This window comes from Ammospiza caudacuta, chromosome 7 (assembly GCF_027887145.1).
Source record: "Ammospiza caudacuta isolate bAmmCau1 chromosome 7, bAmmCau1.pri, whole genome shotgun sequence".
In the NCBI taxonomy this organism is placed as follows: domain Eukaryota; kingdom Metazoa; phylum Chordata; class Aves; order Passeriformes; family Passerellidae; genus Ammospiza; species Ammospiza caudacuta.
Window position 1 is genome coordinate 26,433,828 of NC_080599.1, and position 18,089 is coordinate 26,451,916.

Below are 18,089 nucleotides of genomic sequence, written 5' to 3' on the forward strand. Positions count from 1 at the left end.
TTTCATGCTGCTGGAAAACAAAAAGGGGCAGAAATCAAAGCTAACACAAGCACCCCTGCAAGAAATCCTGTGAAGCACACAACGTTAAGACAAAAGAACTTTACTTTTCCATAGCAAACAAAATTACACATAGGACTGAGTACTTCCACATTTACAGTACACTTCCTAACTTTTCCTTACAGCAAAGGATTTCCCCTAAAAAGACAACTTTCAAGACTTCCATCTAAAATACCAGCCTGTACAGATCACATTTAAAACACATTATCTCAATATACGAGTGACAAAATATTGAGTTCTTTTCACCCTATTCTTTCATATAAAAGGACCAACATTTAGCATGATCAAAATGATTATGGGGGATTAAAAAAAAATTGTCATTTTTTACCTTTAATCCATCAAAACCTTTTAAACAAAAACATTTCTAAAGAACCATGAAGAAGACCCTTTTGGCCTTAAGCAAGGTGACTGCCCTGCATTACATTCTGCCAGTGACATTGTTGGATGCACAGGATGAAATAACCAAATTGTTGTGAGACTGCTGTAGAGCAAGATCCCCCAGGACAACAAGGACCTACAGATAAATGCACTCTGCTTCCCTTTAGCCTCTGGCACATGGGGAACACACAGACTGCATCAGGTGTGCTTGTGCGTTCCACACAGAGAAAATTCACATCTTTTTTATTGTTATCAGGGAAAAAAAAACAAAAAAAAAACTATTTCATCTACAACAGACTTCATTCATAATGCTACATTCATGAACTCCTAGAGAGAAGTTAGTTAGTTAGTTTAAATTTTAAAATTAGGAGTAATTTATTCCTTAGCAGTCCATAGCTAAGGAACATTTCCTGTTCAATCAAGCACATTGCGAGGCGACTCCTTGGAAGTGTTCTTCAGCTCTGGAGGCTCTTCCACATTTGTTACAGGGAAATAAGCTCAGCTCTTTGATGACACCAAATACATCTTTTGTCATTGTGGTCTGGCATGACCCATCTTTAGGAACAACTCCTGGAAATTATAATCCACACAATAGTAGCATTATATTTACAAGGAAACCATTGCCTTACAAAAAAATATCTTCACCATTACAATGACTGATGTTCAGCATGAAAAGAACCCATGAGGGATATACCTCTCTAAGAAAAATGTCAGTGCTCAAAGAGGAAATTCCAATACAAATAAATAAACTGAATTTAAGACCCACTGAAAGAATTAAAGGCAGAAGGCCAGTCTACAACCAGAAATTTGTATAGCAAAAAAATACAGAATTTAATGTTTGAACAGAACAAGTGCACTAAGTTCTCAGATCTCAGAATCACACAGCAGTCTGGGGTACCAGCACAGACTCCACTTTTCTTCCCCAAAGGTCAGCATGTGGAAAACAACTTTTTGCAATGTGCCACTAAACACTCTACAGATCTTTTTAAGAGACACCTGCTTCTTCCTTCTTTAGCAATAAACATTCAACTAATCTAGGGACTGCCTGGTAAAACATTTATTGTAAATGCCCCCTCCACATCAACAGCACCCACACTCTCTGATGAGCACATACTGATTGGGGGGAGCAGACACTGAGGAGTTCCAGCCCATGAGCTGTGAGGTGCAGACCTCTGCCCTTCCACCCAGTCCTCCTACCAGGGACTACCTTCTATCAAGCAGAAACCAGATACTTTCACCTACCAAACAAAGTACCAGCCCACAAAAATTTACTTTGCTCATATATGAACTTTAAGTAGATGTAAAGCCATATGAATTATAGCTCATGATATTAAATAAAAATAAAAACTATGCATCTAGCACATAAGCTTTCCTATTGTCTTTCACTGTCAACTGGTAATGATCCAGCCTGACCAGCAGGAACAAACATTGACTAGTAGGGTTATCTGCAAACAAAAGAACACCAAAGAACTAGCAGGTAATTTTTTCCAGGAATGACTAGTAATTCTGGTCACCCAAATAGCAAAGACCACACTCGTTTTTCTCAAAAACGAGTCCTTTCATAGTCCATTTCTTGTTGGGCATGCACAAACATGGAGCCCTTTGAAAGTTATTGACCTTAATGTTTTCTGAGTAACAACTCAACTAGACAAAAAAGCCATTCTTTAGAATAGATATAAAAGGCACAATCATGAAAGAATTTTTAAAAGGACATTATCAAGTAAATATGTTCCAAATTCCTTTTAAGTGTTTTCCTAGAGTGCCTTCCAAACAGACTGGACTTTAAAAGAAACAATTATGAACCAACCACTTGGAAGATACTGTTTTGTCAAAAGCCCACAATACTTATTTCTACTGTAGGACAGAAAAGACAAGAAATAACAAAGAATTAGGCTTTTAGTCTGAGCACTGCACTGACACCACTGATGTTGGGTTACTTTCAACAGTACATTTACAAATGCAGTAGAAATCATGTTCCATGTTGACATGAATAGTATAATTATGATACACACATGTAGACTTGAAAAGTACACATAAACCAGCCATTTTAAAGCCATGGAGTGTGAAGATGACAGAAACAGTTTTATTTTGAAAGGAGATGAAAGGTGGAGTTAGAAAGCAGAAAGGGTAGTACTTGATAGTGTCCTTTCAGAAGGTGGCATTCAATGGCCTTGTTATTGCTGAGTATTTGCTAGTCTTCAGCTTCTTCCCAGATCTATTTACAGCATGTCAGTCTGAACATTCCCAGAGCACAGCTCTAAATTTTACTTTAGAGATACAAACATAGAACAGTTAAACATATGTAGTCCTGTTTTAGAAACTGAACTTTTAAAGTTTAGGACTTCTATTGTGCTTCTTTGGCTAAGTCCTATTTAAATATTGGTAACACAATTCTATAACTGCCACTATTTAACAGCTAACAGAAATCTTTGGTGTGTTTAGGTTAAGAATCCATTAGGGTACAAGCTTTAAAATATGAACATTCAGGCAGTTCTGGCCCCTCTCCTGCAAACTGCTCAACACTGAAGTAGATGATTAATAGAATCTAACACCAAAGTATCTGAATACAATCTCAAATGATCTGTGCCACTTGAGAGTTTGTAGAACTGTGATAAGAGAACCATCTTATCACCACAACTCCCTTGTGCTCAGCTCATTGAATAAATTTAACAGTTATAACAATACACATAAATCCAGTTTCCCATTTTAAAGATTCTTTCAAGATAATAATTTAAGAATACAGAAAACTGGAGGGAAATTTCAATCTTAATTCTCATCTTAGTAAGATGGAAATCTTATTATACAATTCTTGTGAGGAATTATGAAGATGATAAAGTTACTTCAGATACTTTCTTTGGCATCATATTCACCAAACAAACACAGAATAATTATTTTTAAAGTACACTTAAAAGAGAAAGCTTGATGAGGTTAAACTACACTAGACTTCATGGTGACACCAGACTTGTAGTTCCAGATGGGTTTTTTTGAAAAAAAACCCTTATGTCTAGTAAAGAAAGAGCTAAAAATAATTAGACATAAAATATTCTCAAGAGTTTAACTTTGGTTTATAAACACAGTACAAGAAAGTGAGAAACAAAACAATTTAATTAGCAACTAACAAGAGATTTAGCATTACTGATTTTCTTTTTTTTTTTAAATAGAAATTAAATACTGTTCTGGAACAGTCTTTAAATTTCTCCTCTATCACAGATAACCTGAAAATGGGCACATTAATGTGGGACCCTGATATCATTTCTGCTTTAGCAAGGGTCAACCATGCCAACCCTTTGTGACTGTTCATGTTTTAAAATGACCTTGCAAATACTGCCATTCTTTCAAAGTTAGAGTGCAGGGTACACTTTAGAAGACAAAGAAGACTGAAAAAGCAAGAAAAAATGCGCCTTAAAATTATATAGAATTAAGTGTAGAAAATTGACAATACCATTGTCTAGCTCTTCCCACATTATTCAATATTAGAGATCAAAGAAGAACTAAGAGGCCAAATTTAGGCAGCCTAATTGTACTCAGGGGGTCATTGAACACCTTGTTTAGTGTCTTCATAAAGTATCATAAATCACTTTTCAGAAGAACCTAGTGCCTGTGTTCACTGGCTAGGCTCCACAGTCCAGCCACCTTTAAAACTCTCCAAAAATGCCTCATGTTGAAGAAAATTATATATTAATTTCTGTATGAAACATAATTCAAAGTTTGTGTTTCATAGCCCTGCCTGCCCTTAGAAACTTTTATGAATTTTAAATACTCCTTACTCTTTTAGAATGCTTTCCATTCCACTTAAAACATTAACTCAAAGTGAGATGCAGAAAGGCAAACAATTTTTATAAATTAATAGCCAGATATGTAATTACATTTTCAGCCACTATCCTTAAAAGATATTTCTGAGCATTACTTTTAAAAGACTATCTATAAGATTTTTAAAAACTCTTAAAATCACAAGAAACACTCTTCTGTATGCATCAAATTGTGCCTAAATGTTCAAATATTATGTAAACAAATTGTTTTCCCAAAACTATGCAGGAGACTTGATGAGTCCAAATAAAATATAAAATATAAATCTCACTGCCATATCAGCCTTCTGGTGGCCAATGGCTTAGTAAATTCGGTGGAATGTTAGGGTCTGATCACGAATGTTCGTTGTTTGAAATATTCTGTACAGTGGGAGTTGTATCGAGCCCCAGTAAAGTCCCAAGATATGCCTGGTCTCTGGGATCCAGCATCTGCTCAGGCCTCACAGGATGGACAATGTTTGCAGGCTGTGGAGTCAGGGTGTATTTCTCCAGGAAGGAGAGCTCCGTGGCGCGCTGATAATCCGGCTGCTCGGGCTGCGGGGGCAGCATGCCGTGGGGCTGAGCGCCGTGCTGCACCAGCCCTGCCTGGGGCTCTGCCATGGGCACAGGGACCAGAGTCACAGGCACACACACTTCCGGGGATACGTTCTGCAGCAAACTTTTGGCTTCTGATTGATATGCTTTGGACTGTTCCACGTACTGTTTAGCCTCCGTTTGGTAAACTTTGTCATCAGAGGTGTACTGCACTGGTAAGGACACTAGCTTTTCCTCTGGAGAAGATGCCAATGCCTCTTCTGCAGCCTTAGACCCATGAACGTGATCAATGTGATACTTCAGCTTGTCTTTTCGTTTAAATGTTGCATTGCAGTGCTGGCAGTTAAAGGGTCGAGCATCTGAATGAATAACCATGTGTTTTGTTAATGTCTTCTTAATTCTGAAAGACTGATTACAGATCTGACATTTGTATGGCTTCTCACCTGTAAAGACAGGGAAGTAACCATTAGATATTCTGAGTAACATCAAATCACACATAAATATGGAAATACCTTCCACGAATTATGGCATCAAGACTTACAATGAAACAATTTTACTGAAGACAAACTGTAAGTTCAGCATCAATTTCAGAATTAAGAGAGTCATCAGGAATTTGTTTAGAAGTTATATTGGCATACTCTTCTCCTTACATACAAGTGTCTCATTACTCTGGACTTATGTTAGACTACAAACTAAATATAAAAGAACAGTCTTTTAACAATTATGATGCTGGGATTAAGTGAGCTCTATACATTTCAAAAGACAATGATTTTCCTAAACACAAGGCAGGAAAAACAAAGTCAAAGAGGAAGGACAGAGCCCTTTCCAAAGGGACTTCACTCCTTGTTTAGATTAGCACTTGAAATGCAGAAATCTCTGGAGCACAGAAACATTTAGAAGGTGTGGGTAAATTTGGCAAGAACACACATACCAGTGAACTGAAGGAGGAGGTGCAAAAAGTGCCCCACAAACCTGAGCTGAGATTATCATTACTCCAGCTAAACAATCATAAAACTGCATTCAGGAATGGCCAGTATATGAGTATGAATAAAATCTTGCTGCTTTCTCCTACTCTCATCCTGAATGCTCAACAACTATAATGAATAAAATCATTGAATCAATATTGATGCATAAAAATACATTCCTACATGTTTTGTGGTTTAGTTTGGGTTTATTTTCTTTTTACCTGAATGTGTCCTAAAATGCATTTCCAAACTGGATTTCCCTTTAAAAACTTTCTTACAGACTTCACACTGGTGAAACGTTGCTTTATATCTTTAAAGAAAAAAAGACATTTCATGTTATTTTTGTTTGTAACCACCTAACAGTAAAGTTATGTCCACAGTCCTTTGTGACATCCCTAACTCCAAAGTAGCTAAATACCAAACTTTCCAAATTTCCTCACTTATGTTCCTATTTCCTGGCATCCACATACCAATAAGGTCAATTAGATTCTTTTCAATATTCAATTTTATTATCTGTTGGGATGGCACTTAAGTATTCAAAGAACAAAAGCCACTAAACTTCTTTTTTAATCCCACAAATCTCGTTATGCAGCATTTTGTTGCCCAACACTCACAAGAAGGTTTTACTTTGACAGAATCAGGCCATAAATAAGGTTCTAGGAATGGCAGAATTTCTAGGTAGGCTACTGCCTACAAAGGAAAAAAACCAGAATTAGCAATGTACTGTACTTTTAAGTCAGACATACCTTTAATGGCTTCTACACAACACTAATGAGTACTAATAGCTAAAACACATCATTTGACAAACAACCAGAGCTGTTTATTTCAAAACTCTGAGAGGTTTATTTTTAGAGCTCCAGAGTTTTAAAACCCTGTTGCATTTTTAAGGTAGAGACACAACTTGGGTTTCAAAGTTTTTACCTCCTTTCAGAGCCACTAATCTGCTGCCAGCTTCTAAAATACCTTAAATGTGAGATAATTCTCCCTGTGCTTACATGATGACTAATAATTCAATTTTAACTAGTCTGCAATGAGAATATTACAGCAAACCATCAAGTAAGAACAAAACTGAGACAGATATGTGACAAATTAAATCTGATCCTTTTTAATGCTTTAATTTACTTAATTGTGCTACAAATGAAATACCTATCTTAAATTGTGGAGGTATTTTTCTGATATTTTCTTCAAACTGTAATAACATCTCTATGAAGCCTGAGGTACAGGCATGACCAACACACAGATAAGCAGAACTCTTTCACACATGCAAGTCCTAACAAAATCAGTTATATTACAGAAGCATTTATTCAGTTGTACAAACCCCACACTTACTTCTGCCAGACTTTTTCTCCGAGATGAACACTTTTATAATGAACAGTGAGGTGATCTCGACGGCCAAAGCATTTTCCACATTCCTCACACTGATGTGCTTTTTCACCTACAAGGACAAAATTCAATACATTTTGGTTAAATCTTTTTGGAACTTTTTAAATGTCTATGACCTATAATCATGTTCCCAATGTTCAGCCAATCAAGCTCTTCCACACCTCACACTTGGAGAAGGATTCTCTCTTATTAAAGAAGAATATTTAGGAAGCATGGTGGTTCTATCAGAGTAATGATGTTAACAGGACTAGTCCATGTGATTCCTGCAAAGAACTTTGTGCTCCAAGTCAGGAGACGCTTCCCCAAACACTCACTGCATGGGAGTACAAGTGAGTGACTGGGAATGTACTCTCTTCATTATGACCTGAAACAGGGTACCTTCAATAACTCAGCTATTTTAAAGAGAACCTAATTGAAACATACCAATTATTTTCAGCTACTAATTTGTATAACTAAAAATTACACCTCAGTATTTATCATTTTAATCATCCTGATGTACATAGTTACCTTTTTGTTTTATGCTGTTGTTTAAGAGTATCATGATGTTTTTCAGTCATCTTGAGATCTTCCACAAAGTGGCAGAATATTTCTTCTCATGTAAATAGGGGTGTGGACAGTCAAAGAATGTAACTTTCTAGAGGGGGAAAAGCAAATAGAGCAGAAAAGAGGATTTTTTTGTTTTGTTTTGGCTTTTTTGTTTTGTTTTGGTTTTTTGGGTTTTTGCACTTGGAGTTTTCAAAGATTTCTTTATTTCATAGCAGACATTATGATTTCAAACATCAGGAAAGAATCTGTCTTTCACATAAAGACTCAGAAAGTTTAGACTCTGATCACTTTCATACTTCCATGCTGCCTACAAAGTATTTTGCCTCCAAGAATGTTGTATTTCATCTGGATCCTGTTGTGAAAAAGTCACTGGTGAATCTTTGCTTTTCCTATATATTTAGTAACCTTTCTGCTCTCAGAGCAACAGATTTTTCTTCCTCCTGATCATCTCCATCTGTTCATAGGGCTGATTCTCTCAGCCTTCCTTCCCTCTTTCCTACAAGAGAGATTTCAGAAACACCTCTCTGATGTTCTTTGCAATGAAGTGATCAGTGTACAAACTTTGACAGAGACTCTGACAGCTTCTTCTGTGTTGTGGCAATAATGTTTCACACAATTGCTATTTTAAAAAAAAAATCTGGAATCATTAAAAAATCCTCCTTTTTCACTTTTGCTTTTTTGTATTTGTGATTGTTAAAGCAATTCATTGTTACATGTTTTTGACTGTCCCTCAGCTTTCTATGGTATCAGGGAGGAAACATTTGGCTTTTAAACCTTTAAAACAGGTAAGACTAACTCTGCTTTAGCAGACCTTAAAAAGAATGGCAGGAAATTTTATAAGGCCTAAAACATTGCATGCACTGAAAAAAAAAATCCATCATTAACTTTTTATTTGGTTTATTTCAAAATAGTAATTTTTAAGCCAACTTCCAAAGAAAATACCTACCTGAATGTATTTTTTTGTGTTTTGTCAGATGGTCATGCCGAATAAATGTTTTCCCACATTCTTCACATTCATATCTCTTGTCATCATGATGCACTCTTAGATGAAGTCTGCATATTGAGTCATAAACATGACCATAAAATACAATTCCATTAAAACAATCTGTACTGCTAATTCAATGCAAAATAGCAGAAAATGCAGTCTTTATTGTTTCACATAAGTATCAGGAAGTAACTTCAGCTGAACCGCACCTGAATTGTTCTTAGAAAGCAAGAGAGAGCTGAGCTCTCTTATGTGAAATTAATTTAGTGGGATATTTGACTCCTCTGCTTATTTTCTGTTTGAATAACAAAAACACAAAAGTTTCATATGTGCAAAAACCTCAACTTTGTAGGGGTTTTTTTTGTGTTTAAGCCACTAATGTATTACAAATTAAATGAATTCTGATGCATTAGCAATATATTTTTTAAACTGAAAGATGTTTAGAATATTTACTAATGCTCTCAGAGGTGAAGTACATCAAACACATACATTACAAAGAATTATGTCAATAACATGAATGCATATACATCACCAAAACACCTTACCAGCTTGTTTAATAAAGATCTATACCTGTAAGAGCTTCCATGACGAAAACTCTGCCCACAAATACTGCAAAGATGAGGCTTCTCTCCACTGTGAATTCTCAGATGTTCTTTCAAAGTTGTTCTGTTTAACAAAGCCAGTAAAATTTAATTTTAAGCAATATCCCTTAGTGAAAACATACTATCTTTTTCTCAATTTCTCTTACTGTGATGGATCACAATAGATCTGAATGGCTGTATAAATTCAGATATACACACCAACGCATGCATAAAAAACAGTCTGGCAACTTATTTACTGAACCAACTGGGTCTAGAAACAGTATCAGGAAAGAAAGAAAACACTAAAATTTGAAAATACACATTCAAGAAAACATCTTTCAAAAAAAATTGCAAGATGTTTTTGCAACACAGAGGAACTTAAGTTTCTTAACAGTATGAAACTTATGTGAAGCGAATGAGAGATAAGATTTTCTTAATATATTTGCACTTCATAATTAATTACCTACAGCTGTCACCCTTAATTTTAGAGTTGATCAGAAAAATCCCATGCTACCTGTGGCTCTCACACTACCTTTTAACACACTAACACTCTGAAATTATCTCGTTTATGTTAAAAACTCCAAGTGCATTCAACAGCAACCAAAGCATGGTAAATATTGCTGTGCTCTGCTGAAGTTCAAGTAGTTCAAGTAGTCAGCCAAGTCCTTACCGTTCCCTGACGGATTTCCCACAGATGAAACATGTCCATTTCCTCTTTCCCCCATGAGTACATTCTATGTGGCGTTTCAGATTCCCTGTGTCATTAAACTGGCGGCCACAAATATCACAAGGAAAAGGCCCTACAGAGAGAAAGAGCAGGATTGACTAACAGCTAAAATAAACAACAAGCCCAGACTGGTTACTTTTGAAAACCCTCATCAATTTACAAAGGAAAAGTTTTGTTTAACACATTGTTGATCTTTAGTACAGTCAGCATAATTTAGATTTTGTGAGCTTTCTGCTAAGTTACGTCTAAGATCTGGCATTTTGGCAAATTTCATGACAGTAAAGCAAAAATTCAGAATTCATAGTCAAAAGCAATTAAGCCCACTTAGACCGCTTGAAATAAAAAATTCTTACCACCCATCTAGTTCCTACCCAGCAGAAATAATCAGTAGTAGAAAAAAAGTCTGAAGAATACTTCAGGAGGAAGGAAAAGGTCTTTTGAAAACTTCAGGAAGAATATGACTCCCTATGTCAGGGAGTTTTTTGTGCAAAATCTTTCAAATCAAACTAACCTTAATTCTTCTTCCTCCCCAAAATTCTGACTTTTTTGGGTACAAGATAATGCCTCAAAAAGACAGCTGAACACAAAAGTAAAAACCCAATAAACAAAAAACCTTCCAACAACTCTCCCCCAAAAGTGGAAGAGAGAATTGTAGAAGGAGGTGGGGTGGAAACCAGACAGACCAGGACATAAAATGGTGGGGGGATGTTTTACTTTAAATCTAGTGTTTACATGACAGAAGGAGGTTTCTATACCGAGATGGAATTTTTCCTGATGTTTCAGTCTTGCAAACCGGGATTTAAAATGCTCTTCACAGTAGGTACATTTGAAGGGTTTGTCCTGAGAGTGAAGGATCATATGCTCTTCTAAGTGAGGTCTTCGAGTGAAAGATTTCTTACAAATCTGAAATGATACCACACTTTGTCAAAGATACATCCATTATAACCAGATTCTTTTCCTGCTCATAACCTCACAACAGTTTATTTCATCTGCACTCAGCACCAATGTAAGATTAAACACATATTCTTCAAAAACCTCTATGTCAGTATGGAAAGCCTTGCAGTCAATATCAAAACCAACCTATGCTCTACATAAACCATAAACCATTGATTATACTGTAATGTATAGATTAGGAGGCAGATCCATGGCAGCCTAAATCAACTACTGGAAACTCCTGCATGCAGTCATATGTTCCTCCCCAGTCCTTCTTTCTACTGACTCCAGCACTTCCCAGACTCCCATCCTAGGGTGTTTCAACACTGTAACTCAGCCAAAAATAACCCAGTGGAAAAAAAGCAAATAGCTTTGGCTTGGTTTTGGATGCTGAAACAGTTTAGTTGGACTGTGGTAAAAGTTGTTGCAGTATAAACTACTGTAGAACCACAGTTATCCCTGTTCCATTATTTCCTCTGGGAAATTCCCTGACAACAGGTATTAAAGAGAAAATGCCAATACCAACAAGGAAATGTAACTCAAAATACATTTTAGAGTACAGGACCATCACAAGCCTAACATTATGCATGCTTTTTAGTACTGCTTTCAGATTAACCAAAATGTTCAAGAATTATTAGCAGTGACTTAAATAAGCACACAGTACAATTACAGAATTGAATCCACAGCTCAAATTCAGGCATTTAAACCAGGTATCACAATTTATCATCAGGGTCCAATGCTTCAACACACACAATGCTCACATATTTCCCTGTGAGACTCCTGCTGTTGTTTATGACAGCTCAGCTGAGCACTACAACTCCCACACATTAACTCCTGCAATCAGCTTCACAGAGCACACATGAATAGGAAATCAAAACCAGCAGCTCTATTTGTTTAGAAGCTCATTAATGTTAAATATAGGTAAGAAAATCCATATTTGTAGAAAGTATAATAGCCCTCTTGCTTTTCCATACTATTAATATGTATTGTTTGTGTAAATCTGCTCATTTTCCTCAAGGATTAAAATATGATCAGCAAATCCTGTGGTTCACAGACAGATTACAGCATAAACCAATAACCTTAGTGAATCCTGCAGCTTACATCTGTGGCATCTTTGCCCTCAGAACACGCTACATGACAAACAAAGCCACAGCACAGCACCCAAGGGTGCTGTTCAATGTCCACCTGCTGCAAAAGTTGGAATTCTACCTGCTTTTAATTCAAGTCCATTTTCAATGCACATGAGCTGTACAGGAGCAGCAGCTCACTTCTTTAAAAATTTCTACTTACAACGTTCAATTTAAAAAGTAAACCCACAAACCAGGAAGTGGAGTTTATCAAACCCTCATCTGGTAACACACTTTCCCAGGAATGAATGTCAACAATGTTGCACAATTGATTCTCACCATTAAAATGTTTCTTATCTAGTAACAAACAGAATCTGTAACACATTCACACATTACAGCTTCACCTGGAAGATAACACCCTTTGATGTACCAGGTAATAACCTTCAACCACCATCCCACCAGCTGCACAATGAACAATACAAATTCCTACAGCTGATATCTCCCAGCTTCCTACTGTGTGTTTACAACTGAAAGTTCCCAAATAAAGCAAGGTTTATAATTATGTTACAGCCCCAAATATTACAGACATACTGCAGCATACAGCAGCCTGCACAAACAAAACAGCTGTGCTAGAAAACAACAAGAAAACCAATTCCCTTAAAAAAATAGCAACAACAAAATCCCACATCTGAAACCTTAAAACATTATTTGGCAGCATACACAAAGAGAATGGAAATTCTACAATTCCTTTCTAGATCAGATGTACTTTCACACATATACCTCTCAGAGGAAAATCAAGGAAAGTATTCTGTGATTTTACAACTAGAGATGAATTTAGCACAAATTCACAATTCTGTTGACATGCATATGCAGCTAAATGAGAAAATGTTTCATATTTAATGTGTGTTTTTCTCACAACTGAAAGATCCTTCCTGTAACAGTATACCTTACGGTCAGTGTTATGTGTAATTAACAGGAGAGCAAATACTGGTTTTAAAGCACTCATAATACTCAAGTCTAATCTGTAAACTGATGTATTTGAAAAAATAATACTGCCTCTAACTATTTTAGAATTCAAATTGGGATTATTTATGTGACCAGAGGCTGTACAAATAGACAAAGTTCAGCCCTTAAATCAGCAGACAGAGGAAATGTATCACTTAGAGGAAAACCATCCTCTAGAAAGCTTTCTGAGATTTCACAGAAACACATACCAGATTTTCATTAAAGTTCACAAAAGGTAAACTCTGTACAGAACAAAAAAAAGTTCTGAAGGATTACTTACATCACATTTCCAACCTTCACTCTTTGTCTTCTTGATAGAAAGAAATTCTTGTACATTCTCTGGATGAAACCTAGAAGAAAGAAGCTGAAAGAAGTCATAACTTTCCAGGATGAAGATAATCTAAATACTAAATACCTATTTCTAAGCTTTATATGTCATGGAAGTTGCTCACCACACTGGCAGAACAGAATACTGATGCTGAAACAATTCTAATGACACAAGTAACTGGAAAGCAGTGTGGACTATGGACTCCTGTAGAACCTTATATAACATTTGATAAGACAGAAATTCCAACTTATGGATATTTATAAAGAAAAAAGGGCAGTATGTAAATAATAATACCTTGTAATTGGACCTGCCATAAATTGTTTATCTAAAAGAATCTCCTCAGGAATGGTTTAGACAGGTATTATCATCAACAGTAAAGCACTGACATCTAAAACTAAGGAAGGTATTTTACTCTACCTTCAAATTAAAAGCAGTCAGGTAATTTTTAAGTATGATATGTTCTGACTGTGCTAGCTTATCTGAAAGATTCTAAAATTTGTAATAAAAACTTTTGGCAGAACCCCCATAGAAGCACTACTGCTATTTCTTACTGCAGGTTAGGTGATATTGCTAATCCCCATGCCCTTTGAAAAGGCAGTTATTTGAAGAAATTGTTATAAAATTAATGCAGACCATGCTGTGTTTATATACATGCTTATCTTCACTTTTAAAATGAAAAAAATGCTTCTTCAGAAATGCCAGACACATTATGTCATACTTGCCTCTTCACATGTTTTGCTAAGGTCTTTTTGCTTGCATGTAGCTTATTGCAGTAGGGACATTTGTGCTCCTTCTTATGGAAGTCAGTGTCACTGGAGTGTTTCTTTCTGTGCACAGTCAGGTTGGACTTGGTGGAGTAGCGCTGGTGACAAATATCACATTCAAAAGGCTTCTCGCCTGTGTGGACACGGGTGTGGCTCTCGTATTTACCTGCACAACAAAGTCAAATCTGTCAGCACGACCTGCAACAAGTATCACCTGCAACAGGCATGTTTGGGGTTGGTTCTGTAATCTCTCTCACATGCAGTCAAGCTCTAAGTACCCTCCACATCCCTCCAACGATCCCTACTGGCTTACACCACTGAACACTGCCCAGTGCTCACCTTTGTGTTTGATCCAAGGTCTCTCCAAAGACTTCCATCTTCCTACAAGTGTGTGCAAGGGTTACAAGTCACTCTTGTTCAAACCTACAGTATAGTCTGATCTTAAATACTGCAAATTACAGTCCTATTCTTTCACTACACTGATCATGAGTACCTTTGCAGAACGGGGAACAGCCTCACGAAGAACTGGTAATCTTAAGGTACTTTCAAATAGCAGAACACTGAATGGAAGACACAAACCCTTGCACATTATCTGTATTTGCAACCCAAAAAACTACCAAAAACAAAAATGCTACTCTCTCATTTCTTTCACATGGCTTGTATTCCCTCTTCTGTTTGCCAATGTTTTTTCTGAGGACAAAATTCTGTCCTGTGGATAAATCTACCTCATGTCAATAACAGCCTCTCTGCTTTGTACCAGATTTTACTTTTTCTCTGTAGAACATACACGCATGCTGCTGTATAGTACTGTAAATTTATGAGCTTCTGCAGCTCATAAATTTAACATGTAAGTCAATTGTCCATTGTAATACAAGCTTATAAAGAAATACTTTATGTATCACTTATTTTAATGCATGCTTGTAATGAATTTTTTGAGCACAAAACTAGAATTCTAAGTTATGAAAGTGCAAAGAGAAAAGGGCTTCCAATGCATGCAGAATCAAAATGTACCATTCCAACCCTAAATACTCACAGACCATTTATTTCTGCACAGTAACTGTGCTTTTACACACTGTGCTAACAACAAGAATCCAGAGCAGTGGAAGAGAAATAAATGTAGTATATTTGCAGATTTTTAAAATAATGTGCTCAGATAATTTTTGAAACTATTTAGCACCACAAACGTAACAACTTCATTCACTTCAAGAAAATAGCAGCACACTGGATCAATGAGATGATCCAGAAATTCTTATATTCACTCTCCAGGACAGAGAAAAAGAACTTGGTTTATTTCCCACACAAACAGCACCACCATGAAGGAGATGAACCTAACTTGCTCTTACCTATTCGATCAAACTTTTTGTCACACTTGGGACACTGCAATAGCTTTTTGCTACTGCTCTGAATGATGACTGGAGCTAAGCCTTCAGGAATATTCCCCATTGAGTCAACTGCCTCAGAACCCTCTTCAGCATCATTCTGTTCCTTTTCGCTTTGTTCTTCAGATTCCGAATCTTCACATGATATTTCCTCTTCCTGCCCATCTTCATCCACGTTGGACTCACTTTCACTGTCTTCAAATTCACTCCTCTCAGATGTGTCCTTGTCAGAACTGACCTTCTCCAAGTTGCTGTCAGAGGCATCACCACTTTCATTGTCACTGATACCGAACTTAGCTGGACACTTACGGCTTCTCGTGGAGCGCCTAGTGGAAAAGCTGGCCTTCTCAACCATTTTTAACCCATGCTTTTGTTCCAGGGAAAGGGGGGGGTGGGCTTTAGCCAAATGATTCTCCAAGGACTTCTTGTAACAGAAACTTCGACCACAAAAAGCGCACTGATGACTACTTAACAGTTTACCTGTCAGTTCACTGAGTGTTTCTACTGGTGTAGGTGCATCAGTAACCACATCAGTCTGTACACTGGAAACATTTTCGTTATTTAGTAACTTCACTGCATCTATGATATCTAAAAATTTTGCTGCTTCCAGCACTAGTGGAATTTCATTTTTATACACAAAAAACTCAGAAGTGTAAAGAAACTCAAGCAAATGTTGAAATACAGAATGAGTTACATGATCTAACGTGACAACATCGGTGCTCGGATTTTTGCTCAAACAGGCATGAAAATAACTACTCCCAACAGCCACAACAACTTTGTGAGCACTAAATTCTTTTCCTTCTACAATTATGAGTAAATCACAAAACGATGGATGTTTCTGTCTATCATCATTTAAGTATTTCAGTAGATTTTTGTTATATTGCAATGAGCTTAGGAGCTTTCTTTGCTCTGGTGATGGTGAAAGTTCTCGGGAAGATTCGAGCTGATCTGCAGGAGCTATTTCTGCAGACTTGGAGACAATTTCTTGCGCACAGTCCACTACGAGAATCTGTTCTGAAGTATCTTTCTCATGGCCAAGACGGACCTTTTCATTTAGACTTGCAGCGAGCCGTCTCCTTTTCTTCATTGCAAAAGTGCAACTTCAGGATCAGGAGCTTCATAGGTGATTACCAAAGAGTTCCCGTGAAGACTTAGTTCTGCTCTGGACCTTAAGAAAATATGCAACAGTAATTTCATACTCTGCCAAAAGAATTATGACAAAAATTATTCACAGCACTTAAACATTATTGCAATTTTTAATAACGCTGTCTATATTTCACTGTTAGTTTTATGTATCGGTGTAACTGAGGCTTTAATTAAATCACTAAACTCTCCTTGCGTTGCAGACCGCGGCACAACCTGCTGCGAGCCAGGGAGCAGACGCCGCCTATTATTAGCTCTAAGGCGGCGGCCGGGCTGGCTGCGCTCGGCTCCGGCCGCATTTAGCCTGCGCCCCACTCCGGGCCGGGCGTGCACTGTTGTTACTATTACTACACCGAAGCTCCTTCTCTTTCCGTTTCACCCCAAAACGGCAAAGCCACCCCAGCTGCTCCCCAGGCCGGGCCGGACCCACCCGGGGCCGCCTGGCCCAGCCCTGCCGCGCCCGTCCCCGCCGAGCGGCCGCGCTGCCCCTGCCCCGGGGACCCGGGGGCGCTGCCTTTGTCCCCCGCCGAGGGTAGGGCAGGGCAGGGCCGGGCCGGGCGGGTCAGGGCCGGCCCGAGCGGGATCAGCGGCACCGAGCGCAGGGGCACCGAGGACGCTGCGGTCCCGCGGCGCTTAAGATGGCCGCGCCCGCCCCCCTGTCCCGTACCGTCCCCGTCCCGTTCCCCCGCGCTGCCCCGGCGCGGCCCTGTCCATCGCACCTGCGCGGCGCCGGGCGCTCCCGGGGCCGCTCGGCCGCCCAAAGCCGCTGCCCCCGGTCCGGCCCCGCGCCCGCCGCTTCCGGGCCCGCCGCCCGCGTCAGCGGGGTCACGGCGGCGCTTCCGAGCGGGGCGGGGCGCGGCGGCTGCGCGGGCGGGACCGGGACCGGGACCGGGACCGGGGCCGGGGCCGGGGCCGGGGCCGGGAGGGGGCCGCCCTGACAGGGCCCGGCGCCGGAATGCTGCCCCGAGGGTGAAAGTAACGGCCAAGAACCAGGAAAGCTCCCTCAAACAGCGGCAGCGACTCGGGATGGCCGAGCTGCCACCGACTCTGCGCCATGATACCCCTCAGAGACTGACTCCGCTCTGAGGCAGTGCGCGTAGGGGCTTGTGAAATTCCCGGGTTTCCTGCTTCCCGTAGTTCTCTTCAATAATACGAGTGTTAATTTGTTTTCTGCTTGAGTATTTTGAAGCACTTGACATGAAATTGCCACTTTCCGCGCTTCCCGGGCGGCAGGAGGAGCAGACGCAGAGGTGCCCGGCTCGGTGCCGCTCCTCAGCGTACGGAAGGCGCTGCCCGCTGTTCTCCAGCTCCATCTCTGGCCCAAGATAAACAACTGCCCAAGATAAACAACTGGGACAATGTGACACCGAAAATGAGCTTTTTTTCCTGACAGCCTTAAAGAAGGATTAATGGAGGATTAAACTGTGTTGCACCACATACAATCAATATTTGTGATCTGTAAATGGATACTGAACAAAGTGTGACTCAAAGGTCTTGCCTTTTAAAAT

General features: G+C 38.9%; 1 protein-coding gene across 1 annotated transcript; it reads right to left on the reverse strand.

Moving 5' to 3' along the window:
* Positions 1 to 71: 71 nt before the first annotated feature.
* On the reverse strand, positions 72 to 17,383 carry ZBTB41 (zinc finger and BTB domain containing 41). The gene is made up of 11 exons (XM_058808588.1): positions 17,301 to 17,383; positions 15,403 to 16,606; positions 14,018 to 14,225; positions 13,248 to 13,317; positions 10,718 to 10,865; positions 9,906 to 10,035; positions 9,225 to 9,320; positions 8,616 to 8,722; positions 7,070 to 7,175; positions 5,962 to 6,050; positions 72 to 5,218 (listed from the first exon to the last, which is right to left on the reverse strand). Exons 2-11 carry the CDS (start codon positions 16,523 to 16,525, stop codon positions 4,575 to 4,577), a joined length of 2,721 nt encoding a protein of 906 aa, XP_058664571.1. The 5' UTR covers positions 16,526 to 16,606; positions 17,301 to 17,383; the 3' UTR covers positions 72 to 4,574.
* Positions 17,384 to 18,089: the final 706 nt, after the last annotated feature.